Here is a 21940-nt window from a genome sequence, read left to right as displayed (position 1 = left end):
CCATATAAATCCCATTAAAAATTTATAGTTCTTTTTTAAATTGCAATTATAAAAATTATTATAGTACCGAAAATGTACTTAACCCTAGAGATCAGCTTTTCTGAGCCCGAGCAAATTGATTAATGTGCTTTTTAGATAGATAGGTAGATAGATATAGATAGATAGAGTAAGTCTATGATGGAATCTTGAATCCCTAGATACTTGTATCAAAACTCAAACCAGTTTGATTTGGATGAAAAAATTGTATGTTTTTGTGTTTTTTAAAGTGTTTTTTATTTGAAAACTCATCCTCGATCTTGGATGAGCCTGGAGTGACCAATTGTACAAAACGCAAACCAATTTGATTTGGATGAAAAAATTGTATGTTTGTGTGTTTTTTAAAGTATTTTTTATTTGAAAAAATATTAAATTAATATTTTTTATAGATTTAATATATTGATGTTAAAAATTAAAAAAAAACAAAACATTAATTTAATATATTTTAACACTGCTTTACCAAAACACATGGAAGTTCACCCGGAAGACCAAGTACATGATCCAGATTAAGCTGTACCCTCTCCCTTGCTGGCTTTGGAGGAAGATTTTCCTAAATTTCAATCATTTGCTTTTCCATTATTGGAAGGGACATACGGTGCCAGCTCGTGCTTGACCCTCCATGCCAGGCGAAGGGGCAATGTAGCTGCAAAAGTTTTGGAGAAGGACATGATGATTAGTGGGAAAAGTCTTGTACAGTAATTGTACCGTAATAATGCTGTGGCTGCCGCATGTGTCCGTGGACGCCCCCCGTTTGCCGCAGATGTTTTCTTTCCATTCAAGTAGCTAGCTAGATGGGACAGCTCAAATGGTGAGCAAATTAATTCGAGACTGGAAAACGATCGATTCTCGAGTTACGAGAGGTTGCATGCAGCTGAAGTAGCAATTCAAGCATTTCTTCCACAATTTGTTGTCAGCACAAGGCTAGCTGGGGAAAAATCATTCAGAATTACTCCACACACAGCAGTTCACCCCCCTACCTTGCACCCACCCCTCCTTTTGTTTTAATGCTCTCTGCATGCTTCCGTGCCGATCTTGCATTTCAAGATAGATTCGACAACGATCATCCCCTTCCGAGTTGATTTTTTCATAAAAGAAAAATGTTTATTCCACGTTTTAATTTCTTGCATTCTAACCCCATTATTGCTCGCTCGAACTAAGCCTACAAACCAAGAAAATTAGGCATGTTTATCTTAGAGAATCAAAACGCATGTTTTATCTATTACCCGTTAACCTAAATATATCCCACTACCATTTCACATTGACCCCCACCCTTTCTAAAACTCCCATCCTGCCTGGAATTGCTATGAATAAAAAGAAAGTAAATCATATAAATTTGGGAAACTTTTGGAATTTCGCATGCCATCAAAAAGCATTAAACTCATCAAGTTCATTCCTTCATAAAAAAGCTGGCTCTAACTAAATGTTATACGTGTTGGGATAGGATATTTGTGGGATTTTTGAGAGTGGCTTTTATAATAACATCTCCATAATTTTATTGCTTGTTTCTTAATTAGGTCCCTTTTTATATAAAGAAAAATCCCCATCAAGTTCTTTCATCTAAAATATGTAATTTTTTAATAAAAAATGTTGTCATCTTACTGCATAAAATGGATATTTTACACAGAAAATACTATTGCATCTGGATGGGAGAACCTAATCGAGAATCTCGGGCACACGGAGGACTTGATTGGTGAAAAATAGGTGAAAACCTCAACTGAGATTTTTTGTGCCGAGGACTCAATTGAGGCCACCTGTTTTCTGTATTAAGCAGACTAAACTATATTTTTTTATCGGGCCTTGAAATAACCATGGATTATCAAACTAATTTGTTTTGTTTTTCTCAATGATAACATTATCTCGTTTTTCACATCAAGGTTATTTTTTGCTCTAACTGAGTGCTCAATACAGCAATCAAGAAACTCTTTGGCCAAGTCTCCGACTATGAAATAAATTATGCGTTATCCTACTAGGATGTAATAATTTAATATTAAATAATAAAATTTAAAAAATTAATTTAAAAAAATACAAAAAAACTAAATAAATTAATTAGCTCTATTATTTTGCAAATAGAAATATCAAATTTGAATAACCCAAGTGAAACAAATAATAACGTTTAAGGTTTAATATACATGATCTTAAATAGCGTGGGCACTTTTCATTTACTGGTTAGCATGGGTTTATAATTTTTTTATATTTTTAATTATTTTTATATATATTCAAAGTCCTAATTATTCCTTGTTTAAATTGAAAATAGAGAAAAAAAATAAATTAAAAAGGCTCAATTGACCTTAACCGTCAGTTTTATTCTTTTGAAATGTAAGGATAATATGGTCATGTAATTATGCATTTGAAGGTTAAAAATACCAAAAAGCCCTTATACCCTGCTTTATTTATGTTTTTACTTTCAAGGATATGGAAGTTATTGCAGTGTTCATTTAAAAATGTAAAAGGATTTATTTAACCCTAATTAATATAATAATGACAAAAAATTTCCCATTGAAAATAACTTTATATCCCTAAAACCATGTTATTTGAGTTTTCTAAACAAGGGAAAAACAATAATTTTATTGCTTAAATCCACTGTGAATTGTGTCTTAATGCACATAGATAACTAAAGTTTTTTAGTTTTATTTTAACTAGTTGTAGTTATAGACTTATAGTAAATTATATTATTATCTAGAAACCATGGGGAAACATTGTTTAATAGTTAATTATCTAATTACTCTTAACCAAACTAACAAACAACAAAAAAAACCCTACAAAAAGACCATATAACCCTTGCTTCACTTAATTTAATTTGTGTAATTTTATTGTGTATAAGAAAACAAAAACACTAAAATACTTATACTTGGAATTCTTTATTTTTTTTACACTTGAAGGTATTTCAATTATTTTATTATTTATAAATATATTAAATCGATCAAAATACTCTCAAACAAATTTATTATACCCAATAAACTATATAAAAATATCCTTAATTTAAATGCAAGCAAATTTTCATGTGAATAATAAAAAAATCACCAAACTTTTATTGGTGAATAGAAAATGTGAGGGGTCACGGTGAATCACGTAGTAGTTTTAATATATTTATTAAATAAAAAAATAAATTAAAAGGAGATATGCGTGTGGATCCTCTCCTTGCCAATAGCCACAGGAGCGAAAAGCAAGCTGTCTCCAGAAAATATCAGACACATCACAGGCATGAGGGTCTTTTGGCCCGGTAACTGACACACACTTCCTTACGTGTCTTAACTTGTTAGCCCCCGCCCCTCTCTCTCTCTCTCTCTTCTATCCCTACCCCAGTCGCCATCCCCTTCTTTCCATTCGCTCTTGCTTTATTTAGGACCAATTAAGAAAAAAAAGAGAAAAGAAACAAACATAAAAAAGCAAATTCATAATTATTATTATTATTATTATTTTGATTTACGTGGGGTGTCTGGGCTAGCTTGCGCGTACCACAACTAATCCCCACGGCTCACTGAATACTCTGCAAACCCAGTAGGCATATAAGGCACCATAGAGATAACAGACATATACGCCAGAGCTCAAATCCAGGTGCAGTGAAAGAAGATAAGCTCCTTCCATCGCTAGGCCAAACCCTGGATTGCAATTCATAATTATTATTAGTAGTATAAGTGATACCCGCCACTCAACTCACCAGCCATTCATTTATCCCCACGTAGCACTTTACTTATCGCCGACCAACCCCCACTTCGCCGCCAAATTACGTCAGCCTAACCACACTTTGTTGTCAACATGACATAACATATATATGCGAGAAGGAGTGTTTAATTGTATGAGGTAAGTACTTGGGAGAGTTCGGCGTGCGTGCGTACGTTAAAGTGACAAGGGTGCGCATTTTATGAATATAGCGGCGTTAACGGGTTGACTGTAGGAACGTTCAAAGGAGGAAGAAAAAAATAAATCTTTTATTTGATTAAAACATTTTATTCTCTTTTCTTCTGTGGACTCTGGGGCGTGTCTCTTTTGGGTTTTGATTGCTTTTAAGGAATGGATGGCGGTGATGTTGATTCCTGATACTAACTAGTATTAAGGACAGTGAACTAGTGTTAAATTTTCTGGCTTTAAGTTCTTGGACTTGCTGGAATTCAATTGCTTGAGAGATTTTGGTAGGAAGAACCAAGTTTCACGCAGACAGAGAGAAGGAAGCAAACTTCGTTAAGTTATTTTACTGTTTTTGTTTCCCTTCACGGGACGTTTAATTTCTTTTTTGCTAGCCAGGAAAGTTGAGACTTTTCGCGCCATTTTTGCAAATTAATGACCCTTTGAAGCATGATGTAAAGAGGTAAGTAAAGGCTGATGACTGACTTAACTAGTATTAGCTAGATCTGTTTTTGTTTAAAATTATGCTGGGACTAATTGGAAGCTGAAGTTACATAGTATTGGTAGTGTATAAAAAAGCAGCACACTTGCTATGCTTTTCTGCGTTTGATGGTCGTTTCTGAGTTTGTGTGTTGGGCTAGACAAGGGGTTTTTTCTTTTGGGTGTTCTCTTTATGTTCAAGCAATGGTTTGTGTGTTTGATGCCATATTTAAGAAAATCCTGATTGATTAAGATTGAGTCTAATTCACCATCGATTCTGTTTTTAATTTTTCTTGTTTAGCATGGTTTGCTTTGGGCGATTGAATTTTGTGGAAAAAATAATGATCTCCTGAAGCCTAACTTCAAAAAGGATAAACTTGAGATGGATTTAGGCTATAATGTTCGTTGACCTTGCTGTTGCATGAAACTAAATTGGTTTCTGGAGGCAATTGCTGCGTAATTTATAGCTGATCTTGGACTGTTTGTCCTATGTCAATCTTGCCGATACTATATTTATTAGTAGTTCATAGTCCATATTCCAGTTATTTTAAGAAAACAAGTCTTGAAGCTTTTTGAAAAGATTTATTCTGTTTTGAGTTTCCACACTGAATGGTCTTCGATTCACTGTCAGTCTATAGCATGTCTTCACATGGTAAAGAGGTTTCTAGAATCAAAACCAGTGAAAAAAACTGTAGAAAATGCTAATTAGCAAGCCAAAGTTATCTTAAGCAAGACATGAGGTCATCCTTGCTGATTTAGCTCAATATACCAGGAGGAATCTCTAGCATGGGAGTGCTGTGAGAGAATCAATGTTGCATGTTACCCTGAAAAAATTGTCTGTCTATTATCTCCGATGTTCCTACTTCCTCTGGCAAAGTAAATATGATATGGTTCATTGTTTCATGTCCACAACAAGGCTGCCTTGCTTCCCCCTAATTTTTGTCTTCCTTATTGATGTTGCTAATGCTGCCACTCTTAATCAACAATTTTTTCAAGTGTTTGGTTTTTGTCTGCTTGAATGAACAGGAATAACTGACATTGCCATGTCAGTGGAGTGTGTCTGGGCATTATGGTTTAACCTTTGTGAGTGTTTGATCTCCTAGCTTTGTAAGTCTACCTGGTCTGAGTGACTCAGAGTTACAGGTTTTCTTTTGTATGTTTGTCACCTGGATGGCACAACAGTTCATGAAAACTTGGCAGGAGTTTTTTGAAATGTCAATTATAAGTAGATATCCTTTTGAGCACTGTCCATGGATGAGCGTCAGTTTGACCACAATTCTCTTTCCCTTTCTGTTTCTATTCTTTTGATTTCTTTGCTTAAGAATGGCAAGCTTCATGCAATTTTATTACTGCACTGTTGTCATGCCCCAGCTTATTAAATGCGCCTGTTTTCTGCTTTGTTTTTCTGTTTTTTGTTCCATTTTTTTAGAGCATGGGCTCTACATCAACTCAAATTGCTGCCATGAGAGGAATGGGTTTTTATGAGCCCTTTCACCAGATTAGCTCATGGGGACACGCCTATAGAGATGATGGTAGCCTAAACATTGGTCCATCCACAATTGTACAGGTGGATGCTGGGCTAGACAACAAGGTAATGATTAATGATTCATGATATTTTCCTTCTAGTTAGTGAATGTCAGAGTTACCTCTGCTTATCAGGTGGCCTGACCTTTCTGACTAACTTTGTCTAGACTGAACATGTTTCACATGAATCCATGGAACCATCCAGAAGTGATCAAGAAGCGCACAAACCTGCTGATAAGGTCATGGAACTCTCTCCTGCTCTCCCGATTAATTAAAAACGTATCAGCTATTAATCTTCAATTTCTTATGAACTTATATTAACTTCATGAAGATCGTGTAAAATTTGAACCCTCTGAAAACTGAATGGAAAATCTGCTTCAATGAAACCCACAAATGGAAATCTATTGTGTCTCTCACATGAAGAATATGGTATCAAGGATAATGAGTTTGTAAATGTTTGAGCTATTAGTGACACTGCTTAAACATGATTAAACTCAATGGAAGTGCCTATTCTATTTCTCTTTTTGGCAAAAGTGAAAAACCAACGAATAGCTGACTAAAAGGCACTTGAAATTTTCACAAATCGAACTGCAGATACAAAGACGTTTGGCACAAAATCGTGAAGCTGCTCGCAAAAGTCGCTTGCGGAAAAAGGTATAATTTAATGCATTCTTATACAAGTATATGCTGATGGAGTTGTTTTGAGATTGTAGTGCATAAGATTTATATTTCAAAATTGTTTCTTAGGTCTATGTTCAACAATTAGAATCCAGCCGTTTGAAGTTGGCCCAACTAGAGCAGGAACTTGAAAGAGCTAGGCACCAGGCGAGACGAGAATTCTATTCTCTCTATTATGTTTCACCATTTATTTAGATGCATTTCCCTGCTTATCAGCACTGATTAAAATAGTAGCATGATTGCCTGGAACAGCAAATTGTCTCCTCTAACAGCTCTGTGAATGCCTTACTGCAGGGTGCTTACATAGGAGGCAGTGCATCAGATTCTAGTCATTTGGGATTTTCGGGAACAGGAAATCCAGGTTTTTTTTATTTATGTGCTTGTAGGTTAACTTGATGATACTTGTATGGCATGGAAAATCATGGTAACTCTTGACATACGCAAAAGCACCAATGAAGGAATTTTGAAGACAGAACAATATACTTTTAGGACTATATGCAAAAACTGACCTGCCTTGATGGCTTTTCTCTTATAGAGATCCATCTGAAAACATGGGTTCCATATGCCTCCTCATTTTTTCTTGCTGGATACAGATCAGAAGGATGCTCAAAATGTATTTGTTAACTATTCTGTGCTTCAGCTCATGTTTGTAAAGCATCATAGGTCCTGTTCTCCCGTCTTTTCAGTTTTTACTGCAAAATACTTTTGGATGCATGCACGCAGTTAACAAACTAGACACTAAAGACTCCACCTACAATTTCCAAATTTGTTTCCTTAACTTTCCATGTAGATTATTTTTATGTGTATTTAATATCTATTCAAGGAAGCTGGGAAGTTTTGGCCTTTAATTGCCTAATTATCCCTTGAAACTGTTTTGCATACTCATCATTGTGATTACATTTGTTCCTTTAAGCTCTGATCTGTGCTGTCATCTAATGGTTCTTCTGATTATGAATTATCAGGAATTGCTGCATTTGAGATGGAATATGGACATTGGGTTGAAGAACAACTCAAACAAGTTTCTGAACTTAGGAATGCATTGCAAGCTCATATAACTGATATTGAGCTCCGTATCCTAGTTGAGAATGGCTTGAATCACTATAAGAATCTTTTCCGCATGAAAACAGATGCTGCGAAGGCTGATGTCTTCTATCTGATTTCTGGGAAATGGAGAACGTCAGTAGAACGCTTCTTTCTGTGGATTGGAGGATTCCGCCCATCAGAACTTCTAAATGTAAGGCTTAGTTCCATATAATTTATCATTTGAAAATTGCTTAGGTATTGATGTCCCTGTGTCCCTGATAATACCAGCGGGCTATGTTCATGATTTTTTCAGTTCTTTTTGACGCTTGACATAAAGCTACCTTTTTAGCATTATATATCCTAACTATAGGATTGTGGCTCTTAATAGTAGCATATAAAGAAGACAATGTGCCTCAGCTTGCTTTATGTGTTATTGGTTCCCGTCCCAGAGGAGTTAATCCAACCACAATTCGCTTGACATATCTTTAGAACACATGCATAAAATCTTATTTCACTGTTTCTTTTTTTTCTTTATGGTGAATATTTTACTATTGCTATGTTGATTTTATACGTTAAACTTCTAAATCCCCACTGCAGGTTCTCATGTCACAACTTCAGCCTTTGACTGATCAACAGCTTGTGGATGTCTGTAACCTTAGTCAATCTTCTCGGCAAGCTGAAGATGCTCTAACTCAAGGAATTGATAAACTCCAGCAGACTCTGTCCCAAAGCATTGCAGCTGATGTGATGGGTGATGGGGGTTATGGGGATCAGATGGCTGACGCAATAAAGAGTTTGGAAGCGCTTGAGGGATTTGTGAACCAGGTAATAATTTCTTAGCAATCATCTAGTCAGTTATTGTGCACTTGAAAGCTGAATTCACTCATGTTTCACGAATTCTTTCCTTCCTCTGTCATAGCTCGCTTAACTATTCTGAACAAAGAAAAACAAAACCAAGTCATAACCATACATAATGAACAAATATCACGGTTGAGAATGTTGAATGATAATATTAATTAATTATGAGCACTCGACAACTTATCCCTTGACTTCATATTTGTAACTGGATAATGATATACTCTTTCTTAAAACAGGCTGATCACCTTCGGCAACAAACTCTGCGGCACATGTCTCGGATCTTAACAATACGTCAAGCAGCCCGAGGTTTACTTGCACTAGGAGAGTACTTCCACCGTCTTCGTGCTCTCAGTTCTCTATGGGCTGCTCGTCCCTGTGAACCTGCCTAGTCAGCAGCGGTATGACCCTAGAAAACCACTATATCTATATTGACCCCCGCCAGCACTTGTGCCTCTGCAGGGGAACAGGTTCTTGTGGCATTTGTAATATGGACAAGTATTCGATCCAGTCATATGTTTTTCCAAAGCAGTTTTTCTCAACTTCTAATGATGTAAATATGAATCTTAATGATTTGTGTCTGAAGCAGCAAATTTAGGTAATTAAGTTGATACTCGGTGCAGGATGTATAGTTAAAAGTGTTAGAAAGTCTCGTTTGAAATGTAGGCTATGTTTGTGCTTCTTGGCTACTTGTGTAGGAATACGCGTGTTGTTGTCAACAAATTCCTTGCCGTACTTGAATCGTCAATATCTGTTAAGAGTAGTATGCTGGCTCAATGGGCTAAGGAGGTAGGGTCATCAAATTTCTTGAACGACGGGCAAAAGTGAGAAACTAGAAAACCACCCGCGTCTGATTAAAATGTACTCCAAATGCCGAAATTAACAATTGATTTTCTTGATATTGAAAATTGTTCTCCCATTACCGTGGACAGAACATTTAGATGGTGCCTGAAATTGCTTTTGAAAAATCTCAATATTTTTAGTTTTAAATTATTATTTTTTTAGTTTTTTTTATTTGTTTTGATATATTGATGTTAAAAATAGATTTTTAAATAATAATAAGATATTATTTTAATACATTTTCAAAAAATAAATAAATAAATTATTACATTGTTTGACAGGCACTTAATCAGACATCCTATTGGGAGTTAGTTTTCAAGTTGAACTTGAATTGCTATGAGATTGAAGATTCTTTTTATGAAAGTAATGCATGTACGTAATTCATGAATGATGGTTTGGCATTGCTGTAAAGATTGGTTTTTAAAATTTATTTTTAATATTACTACATTGATAATTTAAAAATATCAGAAAATAAAAATTTAAAATAAAAATAGTAATTAAAATACATTTTTAAAATACAAAAAAAATTCTTATACAGATACTGCGAATGCATTGATGAATCATTTATTTGATGGGGTCAAGATGACGTAAAGTCACACCGTGAGGCAGAGTAGAAGAATCCACAAAACTCCCTAGGCTTGTTTTCTCAAGAACCAGTGGAGGAGGAGGGAGGCCTAATTCCTGCCAGGTCTTTGACCCTGCTTCGCGGAGTTAAATTTCTCCTTCATTTCTTATGCTTAGTGCCGGCTGTCTTCAAAATAAAATGGGAGAGTGTGACAGGGGAGGTTATATTTCTAATACCACCAAATCCCAACCTTTTAAATTAAATAAATAAATAAAAACATTAAGGAAGGAGAGCTTCCCGGTTATATTTTTTGTTGTACTTTATATATGAATAATTCTTAAGAATCCGATTATTGTAATCTCGGAGAAAATGTATGTTTCCGATTATATTTACGGATTCCTCTCTTATTAAAAACAATCAAACTGAATCATTATATTCACATTTGTACAATATTATTAATTAGAATGGTGTTTTTTTTTTAATTTCTTACTTTTTTTAGTTTTTATTTTTTTTAATTTTCACCCTTCATAAACCCGATTTTTTTTTGCAATATCATCCTTTAATATTAGATTATTTTGAGAATTACACTTTATAATATTTTTCTATTTTTTTCTATTTTATTATATATCGATCTCATGGATTTAGTTTTTTTTTTAATTTTAATCTTTAATATTGGATTTGCTGGAGATGAAGCTTTGTAATTTTATTTTTTCTTTATGAAGTTATCCTGATCTTATAACCTAAGTCGCAAATTTAACAGGTTATTTTGGATTAACCTGGGTAGTTTTTTAGCTTTTTTTTATTTAATTTTTTATTTTATCTTTTAATATTAGGTTGATTAGAAATTAGACTTCATGATTTCTTTGACTTGATTTCTACGACGTTATTTTAATCTCATAACCCAAATAGCAGGTTTAACAAGTTAATCCAAGTTGACTCGGATAGTTTTTTATTCTTTTTTAATTCAACATTTTATTTTTTATTTCATCATTTAACATTGAATTGATTACGAATTTGCTTTTATAATTTATTTTAATTCACTTTCTATAATGTTATCATGATATAATGACCTAGTTGTAGATTTGACAAGTTAACCTGAGTTGATTTAATATATCATTATCTCAATATTTGAAAAACAAATATCATCCAATATATCTTCGTCTCAGTATTTAAAAAAATAATAGTGTCCAATATGTATCATTTTTTTTAAGTTCATGATTAATTTATTTTATTGTAAAGTATATTAGCAACGTTTCAACATTTTTTATATTAAAAATAAATTTATCCAACTTGCATCACATGGGAGGCCAATAACTATGGTTTTTGTACTTCTTGTTGTAAAAAAAACTAAATGGCACAAAGAAAATATTGTTCTCCTTGCCACTATTCACTTCTAACAATTCATCATGAATTGCCATGATGAATTATTTTTCATTTGGATTATCAAAGCTTTTTTCCTCTTGATTTAGATCGGTCAAATTGATTGCTAATCAGTTATGATTTATTAAAAAACAACAAAATTGAAAGATGATAAGCAAAAGTGAAAAGCATAGCAAAATTTGGTGGCACCTTCAAAATTTGTGTGAAAAATATCATTTTTGCCCTCACACAAATATTATTGTTGCCCTTATACTTTCCAATTTGTTTCTTTTTTTGGATCCTTTTGGTTTTAGAAATTTCAATTTTGACACAAGATTTTATTTTTTTAATTTTTTAATTTTTGATTTAAGAGATAAAAGAAAGTTATTGAATTTTAGTAGTAGAAAGAAAAAGTCTCAGTTGAAACCGATTTATATTATAAAAAAAAAATCAATCTCAGTATTAACGAGTTTTATTCAATGAGAGAGGTTTTATCTAAGTTTTTTTTTTACCCTTACTATCATTTAAAATGACATATCTAACTCGAAAAGTTTTTAGATTTTTATGTTGTTATTTAGGTTATTTAAGGCTAATAATAGATTTGTCAATGTATATAAAATGTTTTGGGTTAAAAATAAAGGTTCTTCAACTAAAAAAAACCTTTGGTTTAAATTTCTAATAACCTTTTAATTACTTGAAATTGGGCTAGCGAGTAATATATTAGTTGATATTTTATTTTTAAAAACATAAGGAGTGCACGAGATCATTCACCCATTTTAAAAAATAAACTAAGCCTAGTCACTTGGTTTTTTTTTAGTTCTATATACATTGGGTTACTTGGGCCATATCCATATGCCTGGATTTTTTTTGTGTCAATTTAGTTTTTTTTGCTTTTTTTTTTCTTTTTTACTTCTTATTTTATTGTTTAGTTTTTTCATTGGCTTTTCTTTTTAGTTTTTCTTTTTATGAATTTTCAATAAAATGTTATTTAGTTTTTACTTGGTGTATTCAAGTTTATGAATAGGCTTTCAATTTTTTCTTTTCTTATTTTAAAAGATATTTTTTCTATTCAATCTTAATTTTTTCTCTTTTTTATTTTATTGAATCACTTGTCTATATGTGTTTTTTTATCAAATAAAATATTAGTTACAAGAAATAACTTTATTAAATACAATCCAGTTTATAGTCTATGTTTAAATATCATGTATCTACATCCATTTCTATCTTTCAACTTTTTAATTTATTCTTTTGTTAAATTTTCTATGCATTTTTTTATTATCAAATAAAACATTACTTCCAAAAAATGATTTTATTAAATACAATCGAGTTCATGGTCTATGTTTCAATATCAAATATTTATATCCACTTCTATCTCTTAAGTTTCCAATTTATTTTTTGGTTAAATATCATATGTTTTTTACTTGGTTTTTTACATAAAATAATAGCATATATTTTTTTTAATATATGTAAACTTGCATAATATTTTTTTTCACTTTCATTTTAATCAATCAATTTCATATACGTGTCTATTTCTATTATTATTTAGTTAAATAAAAAATAATTATAATAAATAAATTTATTAAATATAACCGATTAAATAACATATATTGTGAAATCAAATATTCTGATGTTGATTTTTTCAATTTAGTATTTAGTTATCATTAATAATTATTTATTTATTTTATTAAATATATACACAAGCCTTTTCATTTATAATTAAGATATTTTTACACCAAATAATATTTTAATTTTAAAAAATATTGTATATTTATTTATTTATTATTAAAAAAATTAAAACACGAATAGAATCCTAGTAATTATTGTAATATGGGTTTATTTAAGTTATTAGGCCCACAATACTTGCACGTTAAAAAAAAAAAATTAAAAAGGAGGAGGTAAAAGTAAAATGGTTAAATGTCCATTATCCAAGCTGTCACGGGAACATGAAGCTGTGGACGGCCGCAAAGCTGGCAGTAAAAAAAAAAAAAAAACAGAAAAGAGGGGCAAATTACCAGAGAGATTCACCAAGATTCCGTTGGTGAGGTTCCTAATAATAATTCATTTCCTGCACGTCTCCAACAATCAATTATTGAATTCCCCTCGCGAACTGAATTTCTCCCTTTTCATTTCTGTTGATCGAGGTTCGTTAAAATGAGCAGCAGCAGCAGCAGTTTGAGAACGACATGTAGGCCTCACTCAGTTTTAACGTCATTCATGTGCAGTAGCAGTAGCAGGCACCAACCTCGATCCAGAATTAGGGTTTCCTTTCGAACCCACCCTGATCGGAACAAGCCTCCTCCCTCTTTCTTCTCTCCTTGGCTTAGTCACACCAATAACAACGACCCCTGGTTCCGCGTTAATCACAAGAGAACTATCGTTCGTGCCTGGACCGAGCCTAAATCTCCATATGAAACCCTAGGTATGATATTTTCCTCTTCTCTATTGCTCTCTTGTTTGGTTGCTGAGAAAATCGGTGCAAAAAGGAGAAACTCATGTCAGACGTGATTTATTTTTTGTATTTTTCGAGCGCAGAATTGGAAAGGGATGCTGGTGAAGAGGATATAAAGGTTGCTTATAGACGGTTGGCCAAGTATTATCATCCAGATGGTGAGTCACCTTACTCTTCTTTGTTATAGTATAATATTAGTTTTGATTTTCCCATATCAATAATATTTTATTTAGTTGGAACTTGCTATTAGTATTGCTGTTGTTTTATGGGTGTTCGTCTATTTGTTATTTGGAATTGGAGACCTGAATCTGGACACTTTAATCCCAGGGGTTTCGGCCTTAACCACTGGACCAATGCCTCATGAGTAGAAGAAGAAGTATTGTCGTTCTTGTTGAATGGATCTGTATGTTAGTTAACTTCTGGTGCTGCTTCTTGTATTAAATGGTTGTATTTAGTTTTATGATGAGTTACAGGCAGTTTTTTGCAGCATAATTTCTTGTCTCTGCTGTGCTGCTAGAAAATCCACTCGTGTCTCTTTAACTACTCTGTGCTGGAGCTTATCTCATCATTTTTTCCATGTTAAGTTTATGACGGAAGAGGCACTCTTGAGGAAGGAGAAACAGCTGAAGCTAGATTCATCAAGATTCAAGCTGCATATGAGTTGCTAATGGATGATGAGAAGCGAAGACAATACGATATGGATAATAGAGTCAATCCAATGAAGGTACTACTTACTGTTATAGCAGTGCCAGTGTGGTATTAGTGTCAGGCATATCCCCTTAACGAATTACAATTTCTCTTCTTCCAGGCCTCACAAGCATGGATGGAATGGCTTATGAACAAAAGAAAAGCTTTTGATCAGCGGGGTGATATGGCTATCATGGCTTGGGCTGAGCAACAGCAGCGCGAGATGAATCTCCGTGTACGCCGTCTTTCTCGTACAAAGGTATTCGAGTAATTCTGTTCTTTCTCAAGTGTCTTGCACTGGAGCTCCTTTATCATCATCTATATATTTCTTTATTCAAAACTTTCAATTCATAGGTGAAATTCAATGGATTTAATATTCATATTATAGTCTGTAGTTAGCCATATGAATCATATTGTTCTGGTCGATGAGATCTGATTGAAATATCATTCATAGTAAACAATTGATGGAACCTTAGCAAGCTTCAACAGAACTTATCTTGTACCTCTAGCAAGCATCAATGGAACCTTATCTGTTGGTGTCATTTTCGCTACCACTGTATTTGGTAATCAAAGCTGCAATCAGCAGCTTCAATTACAATTATGTTGCATTATTTTCGCTGTTGGCTGAAACAAGTGGCACCATTTAAATATTATGTTATGTTTGCTTTTTTCATCAGCGGGGTTTACCAATCCTTTTCTTTTCGTTGAAATCTTTGAAAGTTTTTATAAAACTCCTTTCCTTGGATGATTTGCCAACTGTTCAATCAATTACTTCTTTCTTGTGTCGCTCAAAAACTTGTCCTTTTTTGGAAGTTTAGACTGACCCTGATGAAGAGAGACGGATTCTAGCAAAAGAGAAAAAGGCATCAATGGAATACTTTTCCAGCACAATGAAGCGTCACACACTTGTATTGAAGAAAAGGGATTTGATGCGAAAGAAAGCAGAGGAGGAAAAAAAACGGTCCATTAGCCAGCTTTTAGCTGCAGAAGGGCTTGAGCTGGACACGGATGCCGATGAAACACTGTAGAGATACTATGCAGTTGGTCTACTAGCTGCATTGCAGCACGTATTCTACTTGTACAAAAGTAAACTGTATATATGATTACTTTTCCGAGTAAGAAATGAATGACAAGTTGGCACTTACCTCGGAAAAACTCTCTCAAAAACTATCTTTCTCATTTCCTTTCCCTTTATATTTTTTTATTCATTTATTTTCATTTTTTAAATAAGACTTTCTTATGGTACTTTGGTTGCCGCTTAGAAGGTTGCTCGAGGCAATTAGACCTCTTAGAAGGCACGTCAAGCATTCCAGTTAGTAGCATACCGTAGAGCGTGAATGATGTATATAGGTCTTCGAAGATCGTTGTCCATTCTAGAGCTGTTGGAAACATCTTTGCGAGCCAGAGCCAGAGCCAGTACGACAACATTAACCTCCCCTGCACGAGTTATGCTGTTTCTCTCTTATTTCTTGGGCGAGGGGTGGCACCTCCATAAAAAAGGTATCCAGTGGGTTAAATTGTATAAAAAAGGCAAGTCCAGATTATGGACTACCTTGTTGACGGCGGTTGTGATTGTGCAAGGCACCGCCTGAGTGACCAAATAGTTGCAGGATTGGCAAGGTATGGTTGCCCCCCAATTAAGAATTTAGCACTAATGAAATCAACCCAGCACTGTTCGGCCAATACCACCGTTTAGAATGCTCAAAGCAACAGAAATGAATTCTACAATCCATTAAATTAAGTGATTTCCGTACAATTCTAAATCGCAACCCAGGGAAAACGACTTCAGAATTCACCATAAAAAAATTCACCCCAACTCTCTCCCCTGCTTGAAAAATTCTTTGATATTCAAAATCTCATCCTCTATACTAGCAATAAAATGCCCATAATCTGATAACTAAGATTAGTTGAAGTAAATGAGTCAAATATCATCATGGTTTACTGGTGGAGATGGTCAGTGTTTTGAGTCGATCTGTTGGCTTGCTTTTCAATCCCAAGACAACTGGTCTGTTGACTTTTGTTAATGTTAGAGGCACGTGGAACATGATTTTATTTTATTTTTCACTTGTGACAATGCTAATTTTATTTTGTTGGATCGTAATTGAGTTTTCCAAAATAAATAAAGAAAAGAAAAATCTGATGAAGTGTTTGGCATGTAGAAATTTGGCCGGTGGTTTGGTTGAAGTTCGAGGAACAAAGTACAGGTTAGATAGAAATGACAGTATAAGTGGTAAATGATACATTTTCAATAATTTTGTTCAAATAAATTCCGCAATTTTCAATTTTCAATAATGATATATTCCGCAACAAACCCATTTCAAACATGAATTCAATCTAATTAAGTAATGGAAATCAGTTCTAGTGTAAAATTGGTTCCAAGGTGCTACCTGAAGGCTGAAGACACTGGGAAACAGCATGCCTTGACGGATAATGCCATGGCACCAGCAGCTGCATATTATCCTCCAATCATAAAAAAGGCAAAGAAACATGATGACTTGTTTGCGCCACCAGCACTGGTGCCCACTAAAACCATGTGAAATGAAGCACATGAACCTACTAGCTGCAGAATTAGTTTGGAATAATAAAGTATACATTTGGAGTACAGTAGTTGTTCAGTGCTTCTTCCGAACTGGAAAACATTACCGGGGAGGGGGAGGTCACAGACATTTATCTTTATTCATTTCAAACAAGGATTGGTTATATGATACAGAACTATTTAAAATCTTCTGTTGATCAACTTGAACATAAATTAAAAAAGAAGAGAAAAGGCACTTTGGCAATGCCAAGAAAGTCTTTTAGCTTCACTTCAGAGAGTGAGAGACGTGTATGTGTTGCGTATCTGATGCTGTTTAGCTAAAAAGTCATAAATCAGAATCCTTAATATAAGCTGAATGCCTGCCCACAATTAATTCAATGAGGGGTTCTTCCACATCAGAATCAGCCCTTGTCTTGTCACGACACACGAGAATCTTTTCATTACCAGTGACAACTGTAACTACCTCTTTGCGAGTCGAAAGCTCATTTGCAACAACCATATGCATCCTGTACTTTTTAAGAGCCATTTCAGCTTTCTCCAAAAGAATTTTTGAATCTGTCTCAAGCTGTTTAAACAAAAAGCAGGGACAAAAATCAGGGCCAACTAGCAAATATCCCAGGTTGAAACCTAGCTAATCGTAACACACAAGTAGTCAAGTTGTGATCACCTTTTCCTTTCAAAGCAGGTGAAAGATGTACACAAAAAACTTTCAATAGAATCATATTAAACCTCCATTCAAATTCAAATACTACCATATGAAGTTCTCTACCATAAAGGTACTAGTGCATTGTCCAAATACACAAACATTTCATCAGTCTTTTGTTAAGACACAGGAAATAATAAGGGACCACACTGTCTTCCCAGCATATGTATTTAGTAAAACTGAGAATGAGAGAAAAAATGAAATTATAAATTAGGTTTCTGTTCAACAATTATCAACCAATTTTTCAATATAAGTGCTCAGTGCCCAGATATAACTATTGGAAACATTTTCTACTGTTCACATATTGTACAGTAATCACTCCAACTACAGCTCGTCATCTAATAAACGTTTTCAAGGATATGCTCAAACATCTTTTCATTCCCAAAAAAGACATTAAGAAGGGTGGCACAACATCTGATCTTGAATTTGTTAAAAAAAAAAACACACAAATATCTAACCTTGAATGATATGCAGAAGGCCATGGGAGCCCATTCTTTCTTCAGTGCTGAGAGCATTTTCGGGACCTGCACTAGTCGCATGTCCAGAGGACCAGATGCTGACTGAATCTTGTGCTCTGCCTGCAGATATAATCAAGTGAATTACAACTGATAACATACACTCAAGCAATTTCATCTTCCAAATCAATTAACTGTCAAGGTCCCAGGAATAATCAGTTGCCAACTTTCAATCTGTATTTCCTAACAGATGATCCTGCTATCAATCAAGAGAGTATTACTTTATTTAAGTATTACCATGCTCTTCCATGGAACATAAAAGTCAGATACGGCAGCAGCAAGATAAAACACAGCAAGCGACCCAAGATCCTTCATTGACATTGCAATGCTTTGTAAAATCTGCCAAAAATTCAAGACATGCATTCAACACATATGAATGTAAAATAGCTGTTACACATATCTCAGTGTGTGAGAAATAAAAAACAGCTTGGACAGAAAAGAATACAGAGAGAGAAAATTGTAAAGAAAAAAATAATTACTTTTAGCTTATACATAAAAAGCCAAACCACTGCATGGTTAATGAAGAATCCCTGGGCTGATATGGCAATGGTTAGGAAAGGCATGTGAACTCTTGCCAGAATGTTCAACATGCTAGTCACAATTGGAGCTAAACTCATCTAATAGGCAACTCATTCATAAAAAGTATGTATTGCATGTGAAAACCTATGAAAGAACAGAAAAACTGATATCCATCATGAACAAACAAATGGATTTTTTACCAGGACAAGAAATGATAGGCAATTATTGTGGCACCTAGCACATTGCTTTGGAATTTATGGAAACAATTTTAAAAGCTAACCTGAAGATACTCAAATATGGTTGTAAATGGAAGTTTTAACAGGTGCCCTCCAGCTATAGCCTGCAATAAACCCGAAATCCTGAGTTGGCTCATTGTTACGGTGAGCTAAAGTTTTGCCCTCAAACTATACAACAAACAGGGTCAATTGAGTGACATTTCTAGAACGATGGATGTAAGTTATTAATAGTTCATACAGCATGATGATCACTAACAGCTCTCTTCACTGCTTCGGTGTGTGGTTGGCGCACTGAAATATAAAGAAAATTTGGTTAAATAAATGGAACCCTCAATTGTTGATACAGTTTGATTATATGACAGAATCAACAAGATATTGCCGATTATAGCTAATCTTCCAGGATAAAAAAACAGTTCACAATAATAATATCTGAAGAATCAACCACAAAGCTCCTAAACCATCAATGTTGGACACGTTATCTCCAACCAATACAATGTTTTGAAATGGAAAGAATGCCAGCCTATCATAACAAATTAGGCAACACGCCTAAGTCAGGCCATATAAGAATCATTTATGATCAAGTCAAATGCATCAAACTAACAGACATATATCAACTGATCAGCAAGTTCAATTTATTTGCAGGAAAAAAAAGTAACAAACCTTGAATAGTAGAGTCATCAGAGCACTCAAAGCATTCAAGTAACGGATCCTCAGGAAGAGATTGGCAATAAGGCTGGAAAGTTCCTCTGCATAAGAAAGCCATATATCATCCAAAATAAAAACCTGTTCTTGATTGTTTATTTTTTCCTTTACTCACTTCCCAACAGCAACTTAGTAGCAATAGAAAGGAGCAACAAACACACAGCTTTATAAAAACATAGAAATTCACCTCCTGTATAAAAAGATAACAGCATACCCAGCCTTGATAAAATATCTGCAATAAAATAATTACAATTGAGAAGAGTGTATAAAAGAGCTTCTCTATTTGATAGGTTCCAAAATTTGAGTACTCGATAGAAGTAGCTCCTCTATGGCCTGAGCTGAAATTATCAATGTAACGGACGCAACGTTGCTCCAATGGAACTGTGGTGCCACCAGATGTCACACACACAACCCTTCTAGGACTCCCCTTTCCTGCATTTACTGACCTATCAATACAACTAACGTCTAATTAAACACTAATATTATGGTTATTCATCTATGAAGATGTGCAAGTAATTGAGTTAGTTCTTACCAGGTGGAGTAGAATTGTATTCAATGAATTCCTTCAATTTCTTTATAATCCCAGCACTGTCTTTTAGAGGAGGAGCCGAATCAAAAAATGATTCGATTTCTGCATCCAATGGAGTTTCAGATACTGACCCATTTCTAGAATCCATTCCGAATCCCCTGAGAAATTAACAGTTAAATACCATTCTTGAATCTAGAGGATTAGACATCCAATGGCAATGGCAACCAACATAAAGAAGAACACAAAATAAAATAAAACAAAACGCGGATACACGATAATGAAAAAGGGTTCTTCGAGAAATTAGGTGCTTACCCAGAAACTTCAAAGTGATGGAGAGGAGAGGACTGTGAGGAGGCGGTTTTCAATTCGTATTTTATACTAGTTGCAGAAAGAGAAGATAAGCTTATAATAATAATAATAATAATAATTTTTATGGTATTCAAAGTTTGTTGGGAATTTTTTTTTAATTTTTTGTGGTGTTATGGAATTAATTATCACCGTGATTTATTTATATAACTTTATTCCCTTTACAATTAAAAAGTCGGGAGGAGTCCTAGTTGGAGCATGTTTGGAAACGTGGCTTTTTTTTATTTTTTAATAATATTTTAATATGTTAATATTAAAAATATCAGATGCTAGAATAATGTTCCTGTATTGTGGCTATTTGACCGTCAATATATCAAAAACCCGGGGTGGTAATATTTTTTCTCTCACGCTCGTATATGTATGTATTCGAGCTTGTGATTTATTATTATTCCGGTGATTTTTAAATAAAATATGGCTTGAGCGGGTATTTAATATTGGATCTTGTCAAACTTACGAAGTCTGGCAATAAAAAGAAACGGGAAAAATAGTTCCTCTTTAGACTGAGAATTATTATAATATAATTAAAGTATATGCTAAAAATAGTTTTTTTTCTTTACATTAATAATAAATCTAGGTTGTTTTATATAAAACTCTTCGTTTAGATCATTAAAAATTATTTTTATATCTATTTAATATATTTTAAGTTTATTCATTATTAAGATAATTATTAACATTCATATAAAAATTATTCTTAATATAAATAAATATATATTAAAATAATTTATATTTTTTAATTTAAATATATTAACAACAAATCTAACTTTATATTGATGATTAATACCATGAGCTTTCATCTTTATTTGAATTTCCATTTATATCCTAATAGAGGAATATTCACTAGTTCTAATATATGACAATGTATAATGAATTTTATTTCATTATTGATTGTTTTTTTTTTTAATATGAAACTCTACAACCGGGCATTTTCTTGAATATATTCGAGATTTATTTTTTAATAAGCATGTTAAAAAATTAAAATTATATATTTTGATTATTGTTTTACTTTTTTTCTTGTTCTATACTTGATTTTATTATCATTTGATTAATGATGATTATTTAAACTAGTTTCTATCATTCTTTCAAATGAATATTTTTTTTTGTGTTTCCTTCCATAAAAATATATATTTGAAAAATGATATCATTATGAATATTCTTAATAATTATCTTGTGTGCTGTAAATGAATATGTGTTATTATTCTAAGCATATCTAATAAATATATAATATATAATTTTGGATTCTTTATTAATCCTTTTAAAAATGATATCATTGTGAAAATTCTTAATACTTGTCTTGTGTGCTATAAATGAATATGCATTATTATTGTAAGCAAATCCAATTAATACATAATATATAGTTTTAGATCCTTTATTAACCCTTTTAGGATAAGTATCATTACCTATCTTTTTGATATATTTTTATATTTTGAAGTATTTGTGTGAAGGGTTTCTACCTTTCCATGATATCTACTTTATTAAATATATAATTTACAATTAA

General features: G+C 33.3%; 3 protein-coding genes across 4 annotated transcripts; 2 read left to right on the top strand and 1 right to left on the bottom strand.

The window, feature by feature from the left end:
- The first annotated feature begins 3650 nt into the window (after positions 1-3650).
- On the top strand, positions 3651-9180 carry LOC105127881 (transcription factor TGA7). The gene is made up of 9 exons (XM_011029346.1): positions 3651-4342; positions 5789-5950; positions 6051-6122; positions 6478-6537; positions 6631-6708; positions 6856-6922; positions 7524-7795; positions 8182-8409; positions 8679-9180. The coding sequence occupies exons 2-9, from the start codon at positions 5792-5794 to the stop codon at positions 8829-8831; spliced, it is 1089 nt and encodes a 362-aa protein (XP_011027648.1). The 5' UTR covers positions 3651-4342; positions 5789-5791; the 3' UTR covers positions 8832-9180.
- Positions 9181-13205: 4025 nt separating this feature from the next.
- Positions 13206-15533, top strand: LOC105127880 (Chaperone DnaJ-domain superfamily protein). The gene is made up of 5 exons (XM_011029345.1): positions 13206-13622; positions 13736-13810; positions 14237-14376; positions 14461-14598; positions 15158-15533. Exons 1-5 carry the CDS (start codon positions 13355-13357, stop codon positions 15365-15367), a joined length of 831 nt encoding a protein of 276 aa, XP_011027647.1. The 5' UTR covers positions 13206-13354; the 3' UTR covers positions 15368-15533.
- Positions 15534-16900: 1367 nt separating this feature from the next.
- Positions 16901-20465, bottom strand: LOC105127879 (phosphopantothenate-cysteine ligase-like protein). Of its 2 annotated transcripts, none has more exons than XM_011029343.1 (10): positions 20392-20465; positions 20083-20237; positions 19859-19982; positions 19738-19782; positions 19509-19594; positions 19087-19139; positions 18893-18952; positions 18331-18432; positions 18037-18156; positions 16901-17440 (listed from the first exon to the last, which is right to left on the bottom strand). In XM_011029343.1, the coding sequence occupies exons 2-10, from the start codon at positions 20225-20227 to the stop codon at positions 17201-17203; spliced, it is 975 nt and encodes a 324-aa protein (XP_011027645.1). In that variant the 5' UTR covers positions 20228-20237; positions 20392-20465; the 3' UTR covers positions 16901-17200. The 2 variants fall into 2 exon arrangements, with proteins under 2 accessions (XP_011027645.1, XP_011027646.1); XM_011029344.1 differs by having other exon boundaries at positions 20083-20264; positions 20392-20431.
- Between the last annotated feature and the right edge of the window lie 1475 nt (positions 20466-21940).

The sequence above is a fragment of the Populus euphratica genome, unplaced genomic scaffold (genome assembly GCF_000495115.2).
Source record: "Populus euphratica unplaced genomic scaffold, PopEup_1.0 scaffold93.1, whole genome shotgun sequence".
Classification (NCBI taxonomy): Eukaryota; Viridiplantae; Streptophyta; class Magnoliopsida; order Malpighiales; family Salicaceae; genus Populus; species Populus euphratica.
The sequence above is the reverse complement of the archived record's forward strand: the minus strand, read 5'-3'. Positions and strand labels throughout refer to the sequence as shown.